This window comes from Stegodyphus dumicola, chromosome 11 (assembly GCF_044657685.1).
Source record: "Stegodyphus dumicola isolate Sdum_Otavi_A_Nest chromosome 11, ASM4465768v1".
NCBI lineage: Eukaryota > Metazoa > Arthropoda > Arachnida > Araneae > Eresidae > Stegodyphus > Stegodyphus dumicola.
This window is the reverse complement of record NC_140778.1, coordinates 109931638-109956970: the sequence shown is the minus strand read 5'-3', so window position 1 is coordinate 109956970 and position 25333 is coordinate 109931638. Positions and strand designations below refer to the sequence as shown.

At 32.5% G+C, this 25333-nt stretch overlaps 1 protein-coding gene across 6 annotated transcripts in view; it reads right to left on the bottom strand.

Annotated features, from left to right (window-relative positions):
- Nucleotides 1–12000: 12000 nt before the first annotated feature.
- Nucleotides 12001–25333, bottom strand: part of LOC118183989 (uncharacterized) — a 54971-nt gene continuing 41638 nt past the window's right edge. For all 6 annotated transcript variants that reach the window (XM_085827087.1, XM_035353622.2, XM_085827085.1 and 3 more), the window contains one exon: nucleotides 12001–19701. In XM_085827087.1, the coding sequence (XP_085683213.1) occupies nucleotides 18590–19701 (1112 nt within the window). In that variant the 3' untranslated portion in view covers nucleotides 12001–18589. The remainder of the gene's footprint in view (nucleotides 19702–25333) is intronic.

Sequence of the window (25333 nt, the reverse complement as noted above, 5' to 3'; positions counted from 1 at the left end):
AAGAGGCTCGGTCAATGCTGGCGCTGCCAAGGTTTCTTCCACAGTTCCGCAGTGTGTGCACTGCCTGTAAAGTGTCTCCGATGTGCACAAAGGACCCTGAAGAAGCAAACACCTGCGCGAACTGCCTTTGGCAGTCACGCCGAAAACTGGTATCTCTGCCCCAGACAACCAGCTAATAAAATAAACAAAATAAACAACCCCTGATTCAAAAGGATAACAGGAAGTCAAAATTTGTACCGGCTCCGAATCCTGCTCCCCTTAGCAGCACGGACAATATTTTTAGTTCAGTTGCTTTCGGACGTAAAAATCTCGGACTAGCTCCTCATCAGAAGCAAGCCCCTGCACCAAAGCAAGCGCCTGCACTGAAGCAAGCCCCAATCCTGTGACCTGCTCCACAACCAGCACCACCAGCCCAGCCTCTAGCCCCAGCTACTGATGATGGCAGTTGTACTGACACCCTGTGTAGTGTGTTTCAAATTTCCTCTGAATTTGGAATAGAACACAGTACACTATTGCATTCAGAAACGCTCTCCCCATGCTTCGAAATGTCTCCTCGGGGCCTGAGAGATCATTTTACATCTACGAGGCATACTGCGGCCTCCTCAACTGAAAGCCTTACGTTTAATCGTCAAACAAGTGATGACAGCCTCTTGATCTCCTTCTACTTTATTCTGCTACCATAATGATAGTGCGGGACTGCATCAGTGACACTGTTCCTGCTAGTGCCGGTGCTTGCATTCATGTAAAACGCTCGCTTAAACACTCAAGAATTCCTACAACGCAACTGGAGGCTCTAGAAGCGACTATTATCCAAATTTATATTCCAAATTGCCCAGTAGCAGTAGCGTCCTGCTATATGCCCTTGAGAAAGGGACCTGTATTTATCTCTGATCTCAGAAAATTTAGCGGAATCTCAAATAACCTGATTATTGCAGGAAATTTAAATGCCCGTCATAGAAATTGGAATTGTATCACTGCCAACAACTATGGCGATAAATTAAAACTCTGGGCTCAGGACGCTCATATCCAAATTATTGCGCGGTACACACCTACCCATTTTCAGTTTCCTGTGGAGTATTGGTGCTCCTTCTATCATAGATTTGGCTTTATTTAAAAATAGCCTTAAATGTATTCTTTGAGTCTATGAGTATCAACAAAATCTATTTTTAGCATATGGAAAGAAAGTTTTGGTAAATTTTTCTTCATCAACATTTTTTGGTGCATTTAACTTAAATCTGCACTCATCGCCAAGCGTAATGTCAACATAAAAAGTTACCATACTCCTTTATTATTCAATTACTAACATAAAATATTGTTCGTTCATCGCTACATGAGTCATTACTTAAGTTGTTATGTTTTGATAAACATGCGATGATGAAAGGAAAGTATAATAAATAATAATTCGCCGGGTTGGTGTCAGATCAACGATGTATCTATGTGGAATGTTTCGGTTTCAGATGTGAGCCTAGCAGATATGCAGCAACGGAGCCAAATTATTGAACATACAAATTTATGCTAAAATGATTGTTTCTTCAATAACAAGGAATTAGTTATTTAGTGTTGAAGTGAAATTAAGATTCCCCAGATGTTTTATTATTCGCGGACAGGGGGAATCAAATGCGCAGATTCTCATAGCAATATTTCACTGAAACTCATAAGTGTACGAACATTTTAGGGAGCCACTATATATTGTTGTGAATAATGAAAGAAACATTTTAAAGACACGGTTTATGAATAATGTGCATTTTAAAATTTTTATTAGTGCCATACGCTTTTTTAATCATATCGTTGACATCACTGTACAAAAAAATGCTGAAATGTTTAACCAGATACTATGACCCGTAACTACAATTTAATTCAAAGAATCCCTTTTCAGTGTTACTAGAAATTTAGCCTCATTAAAATTTTTCTTTTCCATTACTGACAAATCCTGAAATGATTTCATTTCCTCTAATTTTATTTTGATCTACGAAAACCAATAATTTTGCAGATTTCCAGTGTTAAAGAAAATAAAACTGTTTTTTGTAATAATAGAGAATTAGTATAAATATGTGAGAAATGTAATAAACCATATTAAGTTTATTGTGTTATACATGAGTTTTTTCTGAAATTATAATTTAATGTTTGTTCTTAATATGTAACCCTTCTCGAGGTTATGTAACTAATGTAGAAGGAATTTTTTACTAACACTGAAAATGAACACACTATTTTTCTACTAACACTGAAAATGGATTTATTGAAACTCAAAAAATAAAATTAATGTTTTTCATTCTCATAGATCAAAACAATGGGTTGCCGCATGCAATAATGAAGGCTTACTTGGTAAATAAATAGCTTATTGACTTGTTCAAAATCGCTAGAATATGTTCATCACATTTCAAGATGATGATTACTGTTCATCGAAGATGCGATATTTACATTCCTGTGCAGTGCCAACAAAATTCGTAAATTTAGGGAAGGAGACAGAAACTGTCAAGATCAAACTAAAAGTGGACGGCCACTGGACGATATTGAGAGAGTCATAAGGAACAACCCGAACCCAGCCGTGCAAGAATTAGCAGAGAACTTCAACATACACCGGACAACGGTCGAGAAACGGCTGGTTAAGTTGGGTTTTACGAGAAAGTTGGATTGTTGGGTTCCACATAGCCTGACAGCTAATCAACGAGATGACCGAATTGTCACCTGTGTTTCCTTGATTTCCCGGTACAAAAACGACCCATTCTTGACACAAATTGTGACAGGACATGAAAAGTGGGTTATGTACCGTAACATAAAGCATCGTAAGTGTGTGTGTCGCCCTTCTGATCTGCCTGCATCAACTTCATTCCAAGAAGGTGTTATTGAGTGTGTGGTGGGAACCAAAACCATTACTACTGCCTTCTACTGTCTGCAGTTAGACAGGCTGCATTCAAATTTGGTAGCAAAGCGGCCAAGTCATCGTCGCTGTCTTATCCTTCAACATAATAACGCCAGACTGCATCACTCGCCAAAAGTTACTCGGCTTCGGTTGAGAGGTACCCCATCCTCCCTATTCTCCTGACTTGGCACCAACTGAGTATCACCTATTTCGTGCTTCAACATTTCCTTCAGTCAGAAAATCTTTGATGCTGTGAAAACTGCCATCTAAGACTTTTTTTTACTTGAAACGGCCGGAATTTTAACACCATGGGATTTATCTCCTACCAGAAAGATGGCAAGAGGTCACAGATAACAATAGACATTATACACAATAATATGTACTGTTCATTTTGCATTTATTTGCTCTTCTTTATAGGTAATGAAAATGGTTAGAACTTTTGCACTTACCCAATATAATGTATTTCAGTGTTTTCAATTTATTAGGAGTACTTTTAATTGTGTCTAATTATTTTTTGTGTTTCAGTTTGTTATATGCAAATTTTGCTTGTAAAATTTAAAACATTGATTCATAAATTAGTTTTTTAAAAGTTGTGGTCAGATAATTTTAATATATTTCAGTGTTTCCAATTTATTTACAGGTGCTTTTAATTGTCTTTAATTATTTTTTCTGTTTCAGTTAGTTATATGCATATATTTTCTTGTAAAATTTTCAGTGGAAAATTTTAAAATATCGATTCATTATGTATTGTATGGTATGTGTGTTTTTCTTTTTTAAGCTTACAGAATTAAATGTACTCATTTGTCGAATAATTCTGGATTAAATAGATATTTTGCAAATTTAAAATTATGTAAAACCCAGGCATACAGCAATTTTAGAATTATTACTTGTATAGCAAAGGTGGAAAACAGTAATTTTTTTATTTTTTATTTTAAAAAATGTATTCCTAATTTCATAATTTGAAATAATTCTTGTCCCAATGAGCTATAACAATATTTATTTCATTCAGTGAATTATTTACAAAATTTCTTCCCAGATTTTAATAATACCTATAAGTTTGATTTTCAAGGTCAAGTATTTTATCTTATATTAAGAAATGTAAGAAGTATTGAATATTTTATGAAGCCAAAAGAATGAAATCAGTTATTTTTATAATAATTTATGTAAAATTCTTTAAAAGACCTTTTAAGTGTAATTTTGTATTTGTTAATTTAAGTGAAATGCTTTTGACTCTTAGTTGCAAACTTTGCTCACGATTTTCATAAAGGTCATTCCAAATAATTGTCTAAAAAATTTCTTGTTATTCATGAAGATGCTTAAAATTATTTTGTATATGTATATTCTTAAACATGAGAAATGTCAATAAATATCATTGTTTACTTAAAATGTGTAATTCTTTATTTTAAAATTTAATAATATGCTTGATATGAAAAGAATTACAAAATAGCATTATTTATATAATTAATTGCTGATTTGTTAGACATTTAGCATAACAGCAGTAGTTAATTTTGTTTTCTATTAATTCTGATGTTAATTATAAATTAATGCTGGATATTATATCAGATGAAAAACAATTATGTGGATTTACAGAAAGAAGGGTTGAAGGGAAAAATAAGGAATATATAAAAATAATAAAATTTATTCTTTTTTTTTTTTTTAATTTACTTTGCAATTGAACATCAAGATGTTCCATGCGAAACAACTAGACAGTTAAAGATTAGAAGATAAAAGATCAACTACATTAATTTATCTAAAATAAAAATTTCTGAATCCTGATAAGTATTATGAAATTTATTTTATTTAATGAATTTTATTTAATGCTAGAGAAGTTGTCTTAGGCATGGCTCGCTGTTTAAACTGAAGGTAAAGAATTGGATGGAATTTCTATAATTCGCTCAAAATTCCAGTTTATAATTTTTCATTAAAAATTTCAGTACGCCTTTTGAAACGAGATTAATTAACATTAATTTGCTCAGAAAATTCGGGAAATGTATGAAAACAAAAACATTTCGAGTTATTTCAAAGTAAAAAAGTTACCATCTCTTATCGGACTAAGCTACTTAAATTCCACCCTGTGCTGCTATTTCACTGCATAGCCGTGGCTCCTCGGTACGCACAACGGCGAAACAGGTTTACATTGCGTCTATGAAAGCTTTTATCAACTTTTATAAGTTGGCCTTGCTTTTATTCTTCCACTTAGAGATTCTTTGTGTCCTGGTAGAACGGTGCTTTGGTACACCAGGGTACCTGGGCCGAAGGTCCTACCCCTTGTAGAAAGATTAGAAAGTGCGAATAATGGTTCAGGTATCCTCTTAATAAGATGTAATAATTAATTTAGTTCTAGTAATAATTTTTTAAATTTTATAATTAATTAATTATTAGTTGTTAGCCTATAATAAGTAGATTGGTAGATAGCTAATAGCATTGTTACACATTTGCATATATGCTTCTAATTAATTTTTTAAAAATTTTTATAATAATAATTATTATTATTATTATTTTGTGTAGCTGTAAAGATCAGAAAGCCATCGAGCTGGTGACAGTAAGCTGAAAAGCGAGTGTTAAAGTACAAGCAAATGCAAAGTATTATAAGTGCCCTTGATCAGAGCAGCATAGAGAGGATGCTGGTAGAAAGGTAATCTGTTTACATATGGAATTATTATTCAGTGCAGAAGTAAAGTTAATAACAAAGATAGTGCAATAGTCAATAGAATATACAACATAATACAGAACATAAAAAGGAATTCATTACTATGCTATGTTTACAAAAGAAAAGATGAAAATTCCATAATCCATTCATTGAGAATGGCCAGTGGTCTGTTTTTATTATTTAAGTCATAATGGTCATATGGAGCTATTTTGATGGCAGGACTGTCATTCACAATAGCTTCAAAATAAATGCTGTCAACGACAAAATACAGAAAATAGCAACCAAGTTCCATCAGAATTGTGATCAACACTCTTTTTGATTTTTAAACAGGGTTGTTGATCGTGAGCTGCTTGTTGTGAAATCTTTTTGCAATTCTATAGTAAAAGGATTTGAGGGGGCGAACACCCAGTTCCTCATGTATTTTATTATTATGTATATACCAGGATGCATTGGTGATCTGTCTTAGAGTAGAATTTTGTGCAATTTGCAGCTTACCTCTGTAACGATTACATGAATAGGCCCATACAGGGCATGCATAGCATAGTAATGGATTTATAAATGAGTAACTTGTTATCTATGGATAAAATACTGTTTCGAGCAATTAAGGGGAAGAGTCTAGCTTTACGTGCTCGAAACTTCTTGATAATTTCCGTGATGTGTGGGTTCCATGACAGTGTTTTACTGAGGATCACCCCAAGGTAAGGGACTTGCTTGGCCCAGGGAATCAAGTTGCCATAAAAAAGAAGGTTCTTTTTGAACTTTTGTTTTCTAGTGAAGAGTATGGCTTGCATCTTGTTGAGGTTGACTTGAATTTTCCATTTTATTAGCCAAGTCTCTAGTGCATGTATGTAATTTTGTAAGTGTTGGATAGCTGAACCAGCAAACACACTTTGAGTGAGGATTGCTGTATCATCTGCATACATAGCAATTGTTGTGTTGTGTGTTGTAGGGATGTCGTTAACGTAAATGTTGAAGTAGGGACCCCAGCCCTAATGGGATGTTTGGTGGAATTTGTACCAGAGACATTAACGACAAAATTTCTACCTGTTAGGTAGGACTTTGTGATGTTAGTGATGTAACCTGGGAATCCCAGATTATGTATTTTGTAAATGAGTGCTTAGAGATTCTTTGCCTGTGCCTCGCACGCATGAAGTCCAACACCAAAGTTGAAGAGTTTCTCTCCCCGGATAATCACCCCGAGGAACCCATCACCACAACAATGTCCGAGATCTCTGATGTTATCAGAAATCTTAAACCTAAGAAAGCACCTGCCCTGGATAGTACAGTAGAAGTCCAGAAATCCGCAACGCTTGGGACCACAGGTTGTGCAGATTTTAGGATTTTGCGGATTTCAGGACAGAAAAGGTAATATTCAGACTAAAAGTGCAAAATAAATAAGGTGTATTAGGTACATTTAATTAAATTATTATATACATTAATACAATAATTAATTATATGCATTAAATTATTATTACATATATAAACTGATTATATTATACTGTTCATTTACATTAAGCTCCTCTATTTTTAAATCAGCATGAATCTGTTTCCCCTTTTCTCTCAAAAGTACAGGTTAGGCTTCGAGAGGGCCTGAAATAGGTACCCCCATCACTCCGCTGCTGCCAGAACCACCACTTACATACATTTTTTTTAATCTGGTTCTAATAACAGAAGAGTACTTTTTTTTTTTTTAAATAATTAAGTAAGTAGAATAATGTTTGTCTTTTATATAGGACAGCTGAAAACTGAATAAAAATTGAAACAGTGTATGTTCTACAGTTGTCTGGTAATGGAATGCTATATCGTATAATTTCCTAAATAGCCTGGATGAACCATTTAATTTATGAAAAAAAAAGTAATTTTTACGTAAATTAGATGCATCTTTCAATAAGGTAAATATTTATGGTAAATACAACTGAAAATAGGCGATACTTGGATAGAAGGCAAGAATTAAAACTGGGATTAAGTAACCAATATTAACATATGAAAAGCTGATTACCTGAATTTTCATGCTTTCTTATCAAATAAATATATTTCAATAAAAGTAGTATATAATTTTGGCTACTATATGGCTTATTTGTTTTTAAAATTTTCATATAATTTTTGATTATATATCATTGATGACCAGTGGTGAGATGGAAGTTTCTAGGAGCAAGGAATAAGTCTAAGACATCTGGGTTTTGATTGAAGTTTGACTCTGAAGGTGTAATCAAAGAATATGGATGGGAGAAGAAGGCAAGCTCTCGTAGACGTAATGCAAATCAGACTCGCTCGTCTCAGGTGACTTTCGAATTGAAGCGAATATGAAGTGAAGCAAACACCCAGGATGTTGGCGAAATTCATTGCACTTTAAATTCTAGAGAAGTGTGAAGCATAAATCAGCTATTTGAGAATTAGTTTTGCTATTATTTATATTCGAAAATTTTATTCTACCTTGTTCTCTACATACAATTTTTGCGTGTGTTTTGTTGTGACTTATCTCATTTGTCTGTTAGTAAAATCAGAACAAGCCCACAAAATTCATCGTGGCAAGAGCCCTGGGTACCATACAGGTGACAGAATGACTTTGCACAGTTCATCACCTAATTTTGATGGACAACACCCATCAAAATTAGGTGAACAGAATCGGGGGGAAAGGGTCCTCAATGCTCCATTCCTCTGGACTACGCACTACAGTCCCCCGGACTAAGCAAGCCCGATATCTAGGTGTTATTTTAGATCACTGTCCCAAATAAGTCCTCCTTACACCACACGTATTCTAGCCAAGTTCCTTGTGCGTAAATTTACACTTGACATCCAATTGCTTAATTGCTTGAAACAGCATTCTTTCCACTGATAATAAATTACATATTTACAAAACCATGTAAAGTCCTATACTCACATTTGCCTGTAATACCTCAGTGAAAAGATTGCAAATTTCTCAAAATGTTACACTTTGTGAAGTGATGGGTTGATGATGGTTCATCAGGAACTCGACGATTCACCATGAACTTAAAATACAAGAAATTCAAAACTGCATGGCTAAATTGGCTGAGTTTCTCTTTCATTCAATTTCTAATGTTCAAAATCCCACAATTCCTGTCCTGCATTATGACTACAATAGTCATGTTAATTGTAAAAGGCCGCTTGAGGTCCTCAGATGTCTCACGTCATGCCTTCTTTATATATATATATGTATTTATATATATTTTATATATGTGTGTGTTACTGCTCATATTTAATATCTTCTTGTAGTATGCATCTGGGCTGCATCTGCTATTTATGTACATTTTATTGTAAACACACTTTTTATGATACTGACATTTCTTTCTTTCGTTAACTCTACTTGAGATTCACCACATGCACTCTGCATTTATTCCTTGCAGTTTTTCTTTTAGCCCTGTTTGGTTAGCGGTAGTTTGGCTTTGCGTCCCTCTCTCTGTCGGCTGTTGCCATTCTTCATCCTGTCCTGAAGATGATGTAATGCTCAAGTATCCTTCTGTTAAGATATGCTATATCATATAATTCCCTAAATAGCCTGGATCAACCAGTTCCACCACATGCTAATTGCGAGAACTTCATACGTGATAGAAAATTGTTTAATGCTTTTCTACTGGGGTAGTGCTCATACGCAAGTATCTGACTAGAAAACCTTGTCTGCTTCAGCCAAGAGAAGCAACACTTTGCTAAATGAGCTTAATGGTTGGTTCTTGTAGATCAGATGAGGGGGATCGCGCTTACGTATTTTGGAACGCTATTTATATGCACTATATATTGCAATTACAGCACCATCTGTTGGCAGCTCTTGTAACTATCATGTCGAAACTTCTGTAAAATATTCTTACAGCTTTCACAATAAATATACCATTTATTGTATTCCTCTACCGGTCTTAGTTTTCAAGATTTTTAATTTTGAAATCTGAGACTCCTTTGGTGGGCACCTTGCATAGAGCAATATTCACCAGACAAGTCATTTAGCAAAATGCATCGGTTATCTGAAGCGATAAATACTTATCTCCCCTTTTATAGTGAATCTTGTTCATTTAAATGGAAAGAGTTTTTCTTCCAAAATTATTTAAAGTTCATTAGAATGTAATCCCACTATGATAAAACTGAAACTGAGTATACTATAGTTACAGGTGCTAAGTTTCAAACATCTTCAACTAAAAAAATATAACAGCATAAAAGGTGAGACCATTTATTTCCAGACCTGATCTAATAATTCCACAAAATGTGACATAAAATACATACGTAATGCACCTCTGTGCTTGGCTGTGCAAGTTTTGGAAACAACTTTTACAGTCACCTTTCGGAAGGGACTTTAATGTGGGCGTCACCTTTTTCTTGATGGCTTCAGCATCCTCAAATTGTTTTCCTTACAGTAAATTTTTCAGTTTTGGAAGCAAGAAGTCTGCCCGTGCTAAGTCTGGAACTTAGGATGCTGCATCTTCATGACCATGATGGACCAAAAACTACTTCTCAGGTAAAGAAATGTGATGCCAGGCATTGTTATGCAAAAACAGCCATCTCTCATTCTGTTGAAAATGAGGTCTTACTTTTGAACTCCTTGCGAAAATTGTCCACTGACAGTGCTTTGACCAAGTCTACGTAAAACCGTCTTGTTGGGGGCACAAATTCATGATGTGCCCCCGACAAGTCTTTTGCTACCGAAGAAAGCGATTAACGTTCACTTGATTTTGGAAATCGAAGTGTTTTCGGTTTTGGTAAGCAAACGACATACAGCACAGCAGCAGACGGCCAATGAAAGTAGAAAACAGCAGTAGCGGTACTCTCAGTAGAGACGAGCAGATGTAACACAGGAAAAGATGTTTAGCTAACGCAGATGACACGACTTTCACTTACTTTCAGGGTCATATTGGCAACACCAGACTCGTCTCACGTTACTATTCGATCGAGGAACGTAGAGCCAGCGTAGTGTTGTCAATAAGCTCAATGCACAAGTCCATTCCGAATTACTTTTGTTCCTTGGATAAACAGTGAGTACGAAATTTGGAACAAATCTTGCGTTTTCCTAGGTCTTGTGCCAAAATCTTCCAAACAAACTCCTGGAAATGCTTAGTTCATTGGCAATTCGAAGTCAAAAACTCACGAACTTTCTCAGTAGTGTCTGGCGTGTGCACGGATTAGGGCTGTCTAGTGCGCAAGTCATCGACTTTTTCACAGCCGTCGCGAAAACGGCTAAACCACTCAAAAAGCGCGTAAACAAGTTACTGATTCCTCAACATATACTTGTTTCAATATTTCGTGTGTTTCCGTGCCTGTTTTGAAGCAGAATTTTTAATGCTCTGCTCCATATCAACAAAAATTTAACAGCTACGCTTTATAGCGTGTTTCAAGGACAACCACTTACTTCTAAATAATGCCGACTTCAAGGGACATGAGTATATAAACGACCTGTATAGTGGTATGTGTCGCTGACTGCCATGCCTTAGGGCCAGGAGAAGGCACGGATGTTTGTAAATGTATAGTGTTGGTGTGGCACTCGTTAATCTTCGGATTATGGTAACTTGGCGATTTTTTGGCGAAAACTTGGCAACCAACCCTGCTAGTTTTTTTTTGGGTGCCATTTTGTTTTCACGAAGTAAAGTCGTTTTTTTTTTTTTAAAACTCAACATTTTTTTTCGACAACCTGTTAGCCGAATTACGCTTATGCTAGAACTTTTATAGAACAAAAGTGCTTAATCATGACGAAGATTAGGTGCAAAATTGGGAGAAAGTGCAGAATCGCCCACTGCTTGCCACGTTTTTAAAAATTGCACATACACGGTATCATCCATGTACAAGTCGACCTATTTTCACTTAAAAAAACATCCCAGAATTGCACAAAAATGGCATTGCACACACTCTTGGCTTTATCCATGTACACTGCTAAAGTCCTAGCTAGTAACCTTTATTGCCTTACCAAAATGTCGCCAAATTACCTGTTACCATATTCCAAAGATTAGCCTGGCACTCTAAATATGCGGAGCAAGTCCTCTTGTGTGGTTTGGTGGAAGGGGTGAAAAGTTGAAGACCCTCAGAACCATCCCCCCCTGGCATGGTTTCCATCAAAATTGGGGACGAACTGAGCTAAATCGCACTGTCACCTGAATGGTGCTCAAAGCTGTTACCAACGGCAGGCGTAATCTAGTGCTCCTTGCTACAAGGAATTTCGTGGGCTTGGGCTGACTATGTCAGACAAGTGAGCATAAGCAACAACATATAAACGACCTTCCAAATACAAGTATTACTGCGTTCTGGGGATTTACGGTTCTTGTACAGTTACACTAGTCCTGGAACATTTGATAGCTGATGCTGATAGAGGTGAATATGATTTGATAATAGATGAATACATGTTATTAATATAACATTAAATATAAAAGTTAAAGAATTTGTGTATAAACCTTACTTCGCCCTTCCCATTTCACCAATTTAAATTTTCTGCAATAAATAATAAATAACTTGATGAAAAACTGAGATAATCATAATGTATTATAAAGAACTTTAATATAAAATATATTCAAATAATAACAGTTCTTCAGTTATTCTTTTCTCACTAGTTTAAAATTAAATATAACATTTATTGATGCATATCTATGTTTAATGAATGCTATATATACTCCTTTGATTTTAATCTCTTGCACTTGAAAGCAAATAACTTAAGTAATTCATAATGCCATTTCTCAGTCAGTACTCTAACCCTGAACTGCTACAATACAATAAAAGGTGACCAACAGTTGCCTCTCAAATGCTGAAGGTAATGAATTTAAAAATATGCAGTAGCAAATATTTTAAATCTTGCTTAATAATTCTGCCTATTTGTAGCAGGAATTAGAACAGAAGGAACTCATTATTTTCAGAGAATTTGTATCTAAGTATTTAAAATTCCTCAAATACAGCAGATAAAAGCTTATCCAGTATATTATATTCAGTAAGTTTTTACATGCACAACAGCACATTTTAAACAGATTTAACTAAAACTGTAAAAACTGAAACAGAATTGTACCAAATGGAAGATTTATTCAAATTAAAAGATTTTTTTTTTTTTTTTTACATGAATGTATGTTAAAAGTACAATTTTATTTCTGAGATGAATGACTATTCACAAAAATGAATTTACAATGAGCTGCAATGGAACTATCTGAACAAGTATGAAAACATTATGACAGCATGTAATATGTACACAATTTGATATATTAAAACAATGTTCATCAAATCCCATATATATTTATCGATCTTTAATATAACGGCAGTTTCAAACACGCAGCAACATGAATTAAAAAACATATCAATATAATCCCATGGAATACATCTTAAACCCACTATAATGTTCAATTCCATCAAATAAGCATTCAAATACTGGACTGCTAATTATTGAGACACCAACGGTCTTATAGCACCAGAAGCTGAAATAGTTATCAATAGTGCAAATTTATTTCCACGTTACATTCTAGCAACACAGTATACCGAATTTAAGATGTATATAAATAAAATAATTCACGATTCATATCAAACAACAACAAAATGTTAAATATGAGCATATTTTACTTTTTAGTCTGTAAATTCTTTATATATAGCATGCACAACATTATCTTTCAAAATAAATATGAATTGAATTAATACAATTTTTTGTACCCCCTGATTTATAAACTATTAAATGATTCTAATCAGAACCATATTGACAGATTTTTATATGAAGCAGATCTTAAAATTGTGCCCAATATATATATTTCTAAATATTTTCAAATTAATATTTCATTTTTCACACTTTAATTTTACATCTGAAGCAAAAGCTCACATACTTCACCATCTGAATAGTTGGAGCAAGCCAAGCATTTTGGACAATAAAAATAAAACATTAACTAGACTTGATTCAACACATCTTCAAAATCTGTTCTGGACACAACATATCACATGGTATTAACCAAAGTTCTCACTTCATCTTCATTATGACGTTGATTTAAGGATCATGCTAAGCATATAACCACCTTGATATTTTATATGGCAAGGCACTGCCCTGCATGAAAATGCAACATGGTGTTGCCTGGAAGAGGCTTATCTTTGGTAATTTGTTATTAGAACTAAAAAGTTAAACTTGCATCTGTACATACAATATTGAGAAAAAAAGAGATTCCATGAATAATTTCATAGTTTGGCAGCCCTTCTCAATGTTCACCTGCACCTCACTTACATCTTATTATCTTAAATATCTATTTAAGTGATATATTTCTTAGTTCTAACAAAATTCATTTTGTTTTATAAAGAATTAAAATTATTAATATATATTTCAGAGGTATTAAAATTAAAGAGTAATAGATAAAGTAAAACTATTTAAAACAAAATAGATAAATTTCCAAGCAATAGATACAGAAATATTTAGAAGTTAAAGAAACAGCAAATAAAAAAAACTAAATAAGACTGGATTACATAAAAAAAGTAAAGCACATAATATGCTCAGCTAAATCCCAATTTTGACTAAAAGCATCCCAGGAAATGGAGTTACAGGTTTTGTACTCTTCTGTTTTTGTCACATAGCTTCTCAATATGAAGAGTAAGGGAGAATAAAAAATTTTGTTATTATTCTTTACATGTTTTATTTTATTTTTTTTTTATCCTGTTGCAAGTTAATTTCACAATAGGCTTCAACAATGATATGCAGCCCTTTGTATGTAATAAGATCGAAATTTTTGTAAAAAGGATAGCCCTTAACTAGTTTATTCTCTACACAGCAGTGATGCCAATAAACCATACCTCCTTGGGATTTCAAAACACTTTGTGTTATGAGTCAATGATTTAAACTTCTCATGAGCTAAAATTATTTAATTTATATATTAAGTATAGTTCTTCATGTCTATTTTTTTCCTACTACAATCAAGAGCATTAAAAACTACATTTCTGTTCAGAAATTTCATTAGGCTACCTATACAACATGCAATGGAAGAAATTTATGTCAATACATAAGTCATCTGATTCATCAAAAAACAAAAAACAGAGTATGACTTCTGTTTCTACTTTCATGAAATAACTTAACCTAAATATATTTCTTTATACACTAATTTTTTTATATTTCCTGGGATTACTTCATTGGTACAATTGCTTTATTGCCAAATTAAACACCAAATTGATATATTATATCATGAACATATAAGGGCTCTCTAGGGACAGATATAATTATGATATTGTTATGAATTATTAGTACAGTTATTAAAAAATATATTAAAAGACATAAATGAATTTCTTCTAATTCAGAAGAGTGTCTATAATTCTCATATTTCCCCCTTTAATCATATTAAAGCAATTTATGCACATATTTAACAATACAAGTGGTATTAAAAATAAACATCTTCAGCTAAGAAATAAATTAAAAACTAGACTTTTACTCTGTTTAAGTATAATTTTCCACAATACAAATATATTTTAAACCATTTTGAACACTTTCTTTAAAAAATTCATCTAACCACACAGGAAACACTTCTTATAACATGCAGAAGCTTCACATTCTGCATGACTCATGAATTCCTTATACTATTATACGCTGTTTTATTAAGAGCTTCTGAAATATAGTGGGTTTTTGAAATCTTTTTACCATATATATACAGAAATTTATATGGTAGAGTTACTTATTTAACTCATCCATTACCAACATTTTGCTTCATTATTTGAAATTAAATATGTTTAAAATACAGTTAAATATAACTGAAAACATTAGCATATTACAGGCAAAATACTAGTACAGATAATAAATTACAATACATTAAGCAGACAGAGAAAAACTAAAGTCACAAATCAAGCAGGCTCACTTCACAATACATGAAAGAATTCATTAATAAGATTTGCAGAAATAACTTAAAACACAGCAAACAATAAAAATAAACTTTAAAAATATATACACTTTGATTATACATAAAAGTAAACGATGCACAATTTTCACAAATTTAAATATTGCATGTTTTAATCTACTTCAATGCATAAAAAACATGCTAATTAGCACAAAAATGAAAGAATATGAATTTTATGCATGTAGTGTTCTTTTCCGGCCCCTTTTTTAACAAGCAAATATGGAAATGCAGATATATGAGAATTCCATGTTAAGTGATGTAGAAGCAACTCTAATTTTTATTGAATCTAAAATATTAATACAATCCTAGATGAGACATAATTTTACCTAAATTTTCTATTAAAGACATAGGAAAGGCTTTAAAGTAATAATAGAAATTTACTTTTATCTTTAATAGTAAAAAACATGATTTCAGGGATTATGCACAAATATTAATAGTATTAGTTAATACTACTATGAATAAAGTTCCCTCGGCCGCGCATTAATTTTTTTAAAGTTACGCAGCTGTTTTTGGACTTGTTTGATAAACTCAATGGACTTGTTCACTTTATTAAAATTTTATTTCATAAAAGAATTGCATCTAAAATGGCAAAAATTCAAATTTCTCCCCCTCCCTCCAAATAAAAGTAAAATTTAAAGGGTAAAAAAAAATTTTTTTAATTGAGGGTTTAAACCTAGTATACACCACACACGAGACTTGGCGAAGTTCAGAATGCGATAAAGTTTACATTCTGTGACAGCGATTTTAGTGAGTTTTTAGATGGGTTTCTACTTACAGTAAAAATAATGGGTAACTGTTATTTTTTGTCAAGTTGTTGATTATATAGCTATTTTGCATTCGGGCCCATGAATGATTTTAGTTTTATCGATTTATAGCAACTTTTATACAGTGCATATGAGATTTAGCGAAATAGTGAGCACAAAAAATTTTAGTTCCATTGATTTATAAGGACTTTTTACCCTTGGAAGCGTATTTTTTGTTCATGATGGGCAGTGTATTGGATATCAATATTTAAACATGAAATTTTTTTGCAAGTTGAAGCTAGAACGATAATGTGCCATGCTTCAATGGATAATAGATGCAACTTTACTACCAAAGTAAGTTTTGTTTTTTATTTGTTCTGCAGTATGTTAAAAATTACTTTAAATTTCTAAATACTTGCTTTTGTTCTTGAATCTCACTGTGTACTTCCAGTTTTCTCATTTTCAGACTATCATTTAGTTTAGTTTCTGTCAATACAAACTTATGGTAATGCTTCATTTTGCGATTGCCAAAAATTTGATGACAAACATAAACACAACATTTTGGTTTTGCCAACATTTTTCAAAACTGCGCCAAAGCTGTACCATATACTAGGAACATTTAAACGTCAAATGAAATCTCTTTCCTTTACATCAACTACGTCATTGAGCGGTTGTTTGGTTTGCTTTATGTTGAGAGAGGAGTTCATTTTTGTGTTAGTATGGGTACAGCACAGTGTGCCTGGTCGCAATCACATTGTAATGCCATCGAGCGTAACATATAACTAGCCTCCAGTTGTATACTTTTCTTGTTTTATAGTTTCTTTCGAAATACAAATATTGAAGATTTAAAGCAAATTGTTAAATGAAACATGTTCAAACAAAAATTAAATGATGACGAAAATATTAAAAGTAAAAAATCCTGCACGTAATTTAAAAAAGAATGACTTTCAAAGTTAGTGAATGTGAAACTCCACCTTCAAATAAAAAAGAAAATATTCAATTGGGAAATATTTTTAAAATACAATGAAGGAAATGAAAGTTCATATTCCTGTGCTGAAGCAAAAATTTCCAACGAATTTAGTGCAGAACGAAAATAGGATGAATGGAAATTAGATTCTATAAAATGTCACCTAAAGATAAAAAAAAAAAAAAAAAAAAAAAAAAAAAAAGAAGAAGAAGAAGAAAAAAACCTCATTTGGATGCCATAAATAAATTACACAATCTGAAAAAAAGGGGACTTTTAAATATATTGCGAGAAACATCAGAAGAACATAATTTGAAAAAGGAGTGGAGTGAACAATTAAAATTGGATGTCGACTGTGTTAAGTTTTAATAAAAGATGTTATTTTAGCTATAAAAATTAATGCATCAATTAATTTTACACAAGATATTCACAAAACATATAGAACAGTATATATACCAAAAAGTTGGAGTTAAAAATCATGCTTTTGAATGTGCTGAATGCATTAATTCTGTATAGTAAAAATGAAAAGCTGTTTATATACAGAAATAACTTCAAGTAACAATATGCTATCGAAGTACACTATAACTGAAGTACTTTGTGCTTGAGATTATACCTCCCATCTCACTATACCAGTGGTCTCAACCTTTTTTTGCAACAGGCACCTTTTACCACTGCCCTCTCTTATCATTCATTCCCCCTTCTTTCCATACATTTATTTAAATTTAGATTACTTTTCATTGTGTTTTATAAATTATACAAGAAAATGTGAATAAATACCAAAACTTGAATAAAAGTAGTTTTATACATTCATAAACTACACCTGACGAGTAAATAAATGACTGACCACATTCCTCCTGGTTGAGGGCTCTGTACTAGAGAAATATATGTTGAAAGCCACTATAATAGGTTACAGACATATAAGCAGCTCTGCATTTCCATAACAGCTTATCGTACATCTGCTGCAATAGTACAGCTTTAAGATTATTTCTTTTAATTAAAATTAACATTAGAAAATTAGTTCATATAATGAATTATTTTACTGATTTATATATATATATATTACACCAGTATCTCCCATTAAATGAATTCTTTGACTAATATTAGTAAAATTCAGGTAATGGGAATTAGCCTTTTTAATTTTTTTTCAGAAGCCATATTAAGCTTGGATTTTATTTCTGAATATATTTGTTGAGATGCGTATTTCAAAGTGATATCACTATTCAGAAACTCGAAAGTAATATTTTTTCTAAATAACACACAAATAAATATATATGAAACTATAATATTCTATACAAATACTAACTTTGTACTTAAATATTAGAAAATTTCAAACTTTGTTCTGATATATATTCTCACATTAATAATAATAAAAAACTGCAGATATAAAAATTTTGGTCTTTCACACTGAAATCTAAATATAAGCCAACACTACTTTGCAGCTTTCAAAATAACATACATGTGGAAACGTTTTTCAAATTCTTTTCAACATTTTTCATTCTCATACATATTTCAATCATCTCAACTCATCCATATAAAAACATAGTAAACAAAAAATTAACCGATGAAACTACCTTTATAACCTGGAAATGCTTCTATAATACAGCATTGGTTGACACTATCCAGATAAGATGAAAGGAAAGATTCAGGATCAGAAACAGAATGAAATATTTGCATATGTTCAGTAACAGCTGTATCCATAAAACACTTTTTGTAGAAGATGCATTTGTGGCCACATCCAAAGCAATGAAAAACCCATCGAGAGACAATGTATCTTTCTTTCACCACTGGTATATTCTCAGATGCAGGATCATCTGTTTTCAAAGAAATACCAGCTTTCGCATTTTTCGTTCTTTCTTTTAATGCAGGTGAAGTTGGAGATGAGCTATAAAGCAAATTTGTATGTGACACTGATGCAGAATTCAAAGTTTTATTTATTGGATAATATTCAGTTGCATTACTTTTCCCCCCTTTTGTACTTTCATTTAAACGAAAACTATGTGATTCTCGTACAAATTCACACTTTGAAGATGTAACTCCTGAAGGTAGAAGATGATAGGCATGATCATTTTTTATTCCTGTAGAAGACACACTTTTCTTTCTGTTTTCATATCGTCTAAGAGTTAATTTATTTGACTTCAATGTATGTAAAAAATCAGAATAAAAAGGAACATGGATATTTGTACCTTTTACATAATAATCACCATGGTATTCTATCATAAATTGGTTCACATCCCTCAAAAGTACTTTACAGTCAACACAATTATTTTTCTTCTGAAGTATCTGAATCACAGAAAGTTTGGAACCTGGCTTGCAATAACTATTTGAAAAATGAGATTGATATCTCAGAGGCACAGAAGAAATTCTTGATTGTGAAGAGTTTCTAGCATTACTTGAAAGCATAGAATGGTAACTAGTCCTATCTTCAGAAGCTGCCGAATGTGTTTTTATACCGCCAACCACAGATGGTTTTCTTTCTGTGAAATTAGAATTTTTTATTTCAGATAATATACATATCTCATCAGAATCAGGTTCACTAATAGGAGGAATTGGCACTGGCTTCCTTGCAGTCAATGTTTTAATTTCTTCCTTAGTAAGTCTTTTTATGCGAACAAACAACTTTTTTGCTTCGCACAAATCCCTCAATCTTCGACTTCGTTTATCAAGACCTACAAACAGAACAAATATTTTAAAATTTTTGTTTGATTTAAAAATCTGTTTTGATAAGCAGATTAATATATACACACAAATGTTTAAAAAACCAATCATCAGATTAAAAAATTAAACAGTCACATTCACAATAAAATCATAATAAAAAAAAATCTGATACACACACAATCCCCTGTATGGCCTATCACATTATACACATTTTTGCTACATTTCATTTAAACTTATTTCCTTGAATTTTATTAGAGATATATTTCTCATTTCAATTCAGTTCTCACTTCATAGCAAGGCAAAAACACATAAATTTAAAAACATCTTCATTAAAAATTCAAAAGTACGGCGAAACATAAAACACAAAACATAGTTAAAATAATCAATTTTTACAATTTAAATTAAGAGTTTCTATGCAAAAACAAGCAATTTGGCCAGCGGGCAGGAAAACAGATTTTTTGGTGCACAAAATAGAGTTTACTTTTGGTCCCACTCCCTAAAAAAAAACACTGAAGTTGGTGCCAAAAACTGATTTAATTTGCTATTTCTACCAAGAGATCCAAGTGTACACAATGGCGGCTTCATTAGGCTTAAATTCACTTAAACAACTTTTAAATTGTTGATAATTCTACAACTATTGCATGCAGATTAACTAAACCATAAAAATCTTAACCAGAACATAAGAACACAATTCAATCTTTTTAAAGCAAAAAATGCACAACTTACCAACATATAATAATAAAAAATTGAGCTCACCAGGCCGAGTAACAGAGTGGATATATATATATACGAGGGCCATCCGGGAAGTAGATTACGTTTCCGTCTGTGTCCGCTAGGGGCGGGGCTAGCGCGGCCATCTTGGGGTCAGAGCGTTGCACAGCTCAGTCTGCATCTAGCCGTGCTAGTGAGAGGTTCGTGCTGTGCTCTGTTCAGATACCGTGACGGTTTGAAATGTCTGCGTTAATTGAAAATCCCGCGAGCTGCGCTCAGTAATAAGGTTTCTGACTGCAAAAAACTGTAAACCGATAGAAATCTATCGGCAGCTTCGTGAAGTGTATGGGGACAACATTATCACTGAAGGTGGAGTGCGTCAGTGGGTCATAAGATTTCAAAATGGCCGAACCAATGTTCACGACGAAGATCGAAGTGGGAGACCCAGCATAGTGACCGCCGAACTTCTCGAAAAAGTCGATGCTAAAGTCCGTGAAAATCGAAATTTCACAATAACGGAACTTTCTTTGAGTTTTCCACAAATTTCGCGAAGTTTGTTGCACGAAATCATCAGCGAAAAGCTTGGTTACCACAAGTTTTGTGCAAGATGGAAGGCAAGAAGAGGTAACGAAGTGGTTGAAGGCGCAGGCGGCCGAATTTTTCGACGAAGGAATTTCCAAGCTCGTACATCGCTACGATAAATGCCTTAATTTGTATGGTGACTATGTAGAAAAGTAGTATTTGAGTGTGGCTTTCATCTGTATATAATAAAATTTGTTTCCTATACTTTGTTTATTTTTTTATTCCAAAACGTAATCTACTTTCTGGATAGCCCTCGTATATATAACAGACAGATGTTATGAAAAAATTTCTTCTGAATCCATTTTGGAAAAAAAGTTGTACAGATGTCACCCCAAAACATTGTTCAAATAAATTTGACAGACAGATGTTATGAAAAAATGTCTCCTGAATCCATTTTATAATCCATTTTGGAAAAAAGTTCTTTATTCTATCAGTACGTACAGATGTCACCCCAAAACACTGTTCAAATGAATTTGAGAGCGGTTAAAATGGATCTTTTCATTTAAATACGAATTTTTAGCAATTACAATACTTCCTTTACTTTGTAAAAGAAAGTAAAATGGAGATATATAAAATATTAAGCAGCTCTTTCCCATTGTTCAAAAGTAAACTCTAAAAAATCTTTTGTATCCTAAAACAGGATAAAGCAAAGAAGCAATTACCATTAATGAACATACTGTTTTTTTAACTATAGCCACATTCCAATGTAACCTATGAAAATCACATCTAACATATAACAAATACTGATTCAGAAGTCAAACAACAAAAATCAGCGTTAATTCACAAAATTAAAATTTTGTGAATTAACGCTGATTTTTGTTGTTTGACTTCTGAATCAGTATTTATTCGGCGTGTTATTGTGTCTTAATTATATAACAAATATCCAAAACAATGCATAATAAAAGTAGAAATGAATAAATAATAAAGGTTTAGTGTATAAAAATGAGAATGTAGGACAGTGATTTCAAATTCAAATTGCAAATGAAAAGAGCTGATCAGCCCCCTTTTTTAAATCTAAAATGAAAAATTTTTATAATGAAACTAACTATATTAGTTTTCTCCCCTAAATATGTAGTAAATTATACATGAATTGTAATAATAATGGCACTAATGGAAAAGTTGTAATTTCTATTTATTTTTTGATTGAAATCTAAAGGTACGCCTGTAAAACATTTCTGAAAGTTATACCGATATCTAAATACTAAACATACGATACTTTTCCAAATGACATTTGCTTCAAATAATTCTAATATGTTGAATAAAGCACTAAATAACTTCTAATTTAAACTAAAAATGAACGAATTATGAAAAATTCTAAAAGGAACAAAACTTATTTATAAAAATTTTCTTGGGTGCATGCAGGAAAAATGCACATATTTACACCACCACCACATGAAGTTTTGATTTTGATAAAGTTTGCAATTTTGGTGAAAATTACCAGAAACTACCTTAATCATGAATTATAAATACTTATGGATTTTCTGGTTTCTTTTTAGAACTTAATTTACAACTGAAAAAAATTATGTTCATATATCAGTTATTAATTGATAAAATATTTGATAGAATAATTTGTTACTGAGTGTACTTATCTTTCAGCAAGTACAAAATAAATAAACAAATAAAATTTTGATCTTCAAATCTTCGAAAAAGCTTTACATCACTGTGCAAATAATTAACTCCATGTAGATTTTCTGGATCATTAATCATATTTTTTTAATCATAATGAAAATAATATAAATTTGGATTCAATATCATTAAAATCATAAACCTTTCGAATTGTGGTTCATAATAATCAATGCCATGATAATGCTACTTAGTTTACAGGAAATTTATTAGCAGGATGTGGAAAATTACCGAGTGCCACACGCGGGCCACCAGTTTGGGACCAGTAATGCAGGCAAATCTAGTTTTATCATTCAGGATAGCAAATAACCTTGAAATATGACAGTACAGTTGATACAGTCAAAAGTCGTTAATCCGGACTCGTCGGGACTTCGGATTATACATCATCAGTTTAAATCTGGTAAGATCGCACGCAGAAATTATAAAATTAAAAATATGAAACCGTAATTTCTGAAATAAATTATGATCTAAAGAGTATCAAAATTTACAAAAAAAAAAAAAAGAGCTTAATATTTATTTGTTTACTTTATTAAACATTGCTTTCAATGTAAGTAGTTTAAGTTGCTTCGTTTAATGTGATAATACTTTCTCTTTAATTCTATAAACAAATTTAATTTCTTGTTCGGTTACACAGTTCCGCTGTTCAAGTCCTATAATTGCTGTGTCGAGAATATTGACTAATTTGTCAATCGAAATTTTTTCGCTCTCAATAACCTCCGTATCACCATCTTCACTATCGGAAGCGAATTACAATGACGAGGAATTTGATTTAAATCATATCAAAGACTGAGTATATCGAGATGAAATACTACATTTAGTAAGGAATTATAAGCAAAATAAAATAAAAACATCTGCCCTGAAGATAAGGATAGTGCTGACAGATCAACTTCCAATTCATTGTGCGCCGTGGCGTTTCCCCCCCTTGCCGCAGAGCAGCGTGAAATTGATAAACAGATTTCGGAATGGTTAGAGAAACAAAGGATATGCCTTTATCCATTTTTTGCAGCAATTCCACTTTTTGTTTGATTGACATCCAAACATACTTTCGCTTTGTAGATCCTTTGGAAGCTCCAGCATCGGAAATTCTATTTGACATAATCGAAAGTTCAAGCTTACTTTTATAAAATTGCTCTAACAGTCTGAAAAAATAATAAGCCAGATCCAATTCGAAGATTAAGGAACAACACAATCTGCAACATTAACTGAAATAGATAATTAGATAATTTTAGCTTATACCGTTCGTTACACATTAAACGCACATGTGTAAACGTATTATGTGCATGCGCACACGCATATGCGCAGCCATAAAGGTCTTACGTGCATGCGTAAACGCCTATGCGTATGCGTCAACGCGACACATGCGCAGAAAGTTTGTAGCTTTGAGGTCTGGATAATGGGTGTCCAAATTAACGACTTTTGACAGTACTAGATTTAAGCATTTTTCTATCGTATGGTTTCTTAAGAGGCACAAACTTCAGGGGAGATGAAAAAAAGAACAGCTTTTCGTTCCTGCAACTGCTGCAGAAAAAGCACCAAAATGTTATTCACACTTTATGCTTTTTTTCATAATGGTAAATATTCTCTTCTAACTTCTCCAATATTAAAAAAAAAAGGTAAGCAGAATCCTGTTGTAAAAAACTGAATACAGTCAAAAGTCGTTAATTCGGACACCCATAATCCGGACCTCAAAGCTACAAACTTTCTGCGCATGCGTCGTGTTGACAAGACCTTTACGGCATGCAAGACCTTTACGGCTGCGAATTTGCGTGAGCGCGTGCGCAAAATACGTTTACGAATGCGCGTTTAATGTATAACGGACGGTAATTAGCTAAGCTAAAATTATCTAATTATCTATTTCAGTTAATGTTGCAGATTGCGTTGTTCCTTAATCTTCGAATTGGATACGGCTTATTATTTTTTGCAGACTGTTAGAGCAATTTTATAAAAGTAAGCTTGAACTTTCGATTATTTCAAATAGAATTTCCGATATATATTTACTAATATGTAAAGGATATACAAATCGAAAGTATCTTTTGGAGTCCATTAAACAAAAAGTGGAATTGCTGCAAAAAATGGATAAAGGCATATCCTTTGTTTATCTAAACTTTAACGTTTGTTTATCTAAACTTTGTTTATCTTTAACGCAGTGGAGCGCAATGAATTGGAAGTTGATCTCTCAACACTATCCTTATCTTAAGGGCAGATGTTTTTATTTTATTTGGCTTATAATTGCTTACTAAATGTGGTATTTCCTCTCGATGTACGTCTTTGATATGATTTAAATCAAATGCCTCGTCATTATAATTCGCTTCCGATAGCGAAGAATGTAAGAGAGGTTATTGAAAACGAAAAAATTTCGATTGACAAATTAGTCAGTATTCTCGACACAGCAATTATAGGACTTGAACAGCGGAACTTTGTAACTGAACAAGAAATTATGTCTGTTTATGGAATTAAAGAGAATGTATTATCATATAAAAAACGAAGCAACTTAAACAACTTACGTTGAAAGAAATGTTTAATAAAGTAAACAGATAAATATTATAATAATAAAACAGATAAAAAAAATAAAATAATAAAAAGATAATAATAATAAAACAGATAAAAAAAAAAAAAACAAAGCGGGACAAATACTGATTGCTGATTAATAAATAGGCATCCATTCCTTCAAAATTCTTGGAATGACTGCTGCAAGTTTGATGGGATCTCCACCAGTTTGATGCTTTG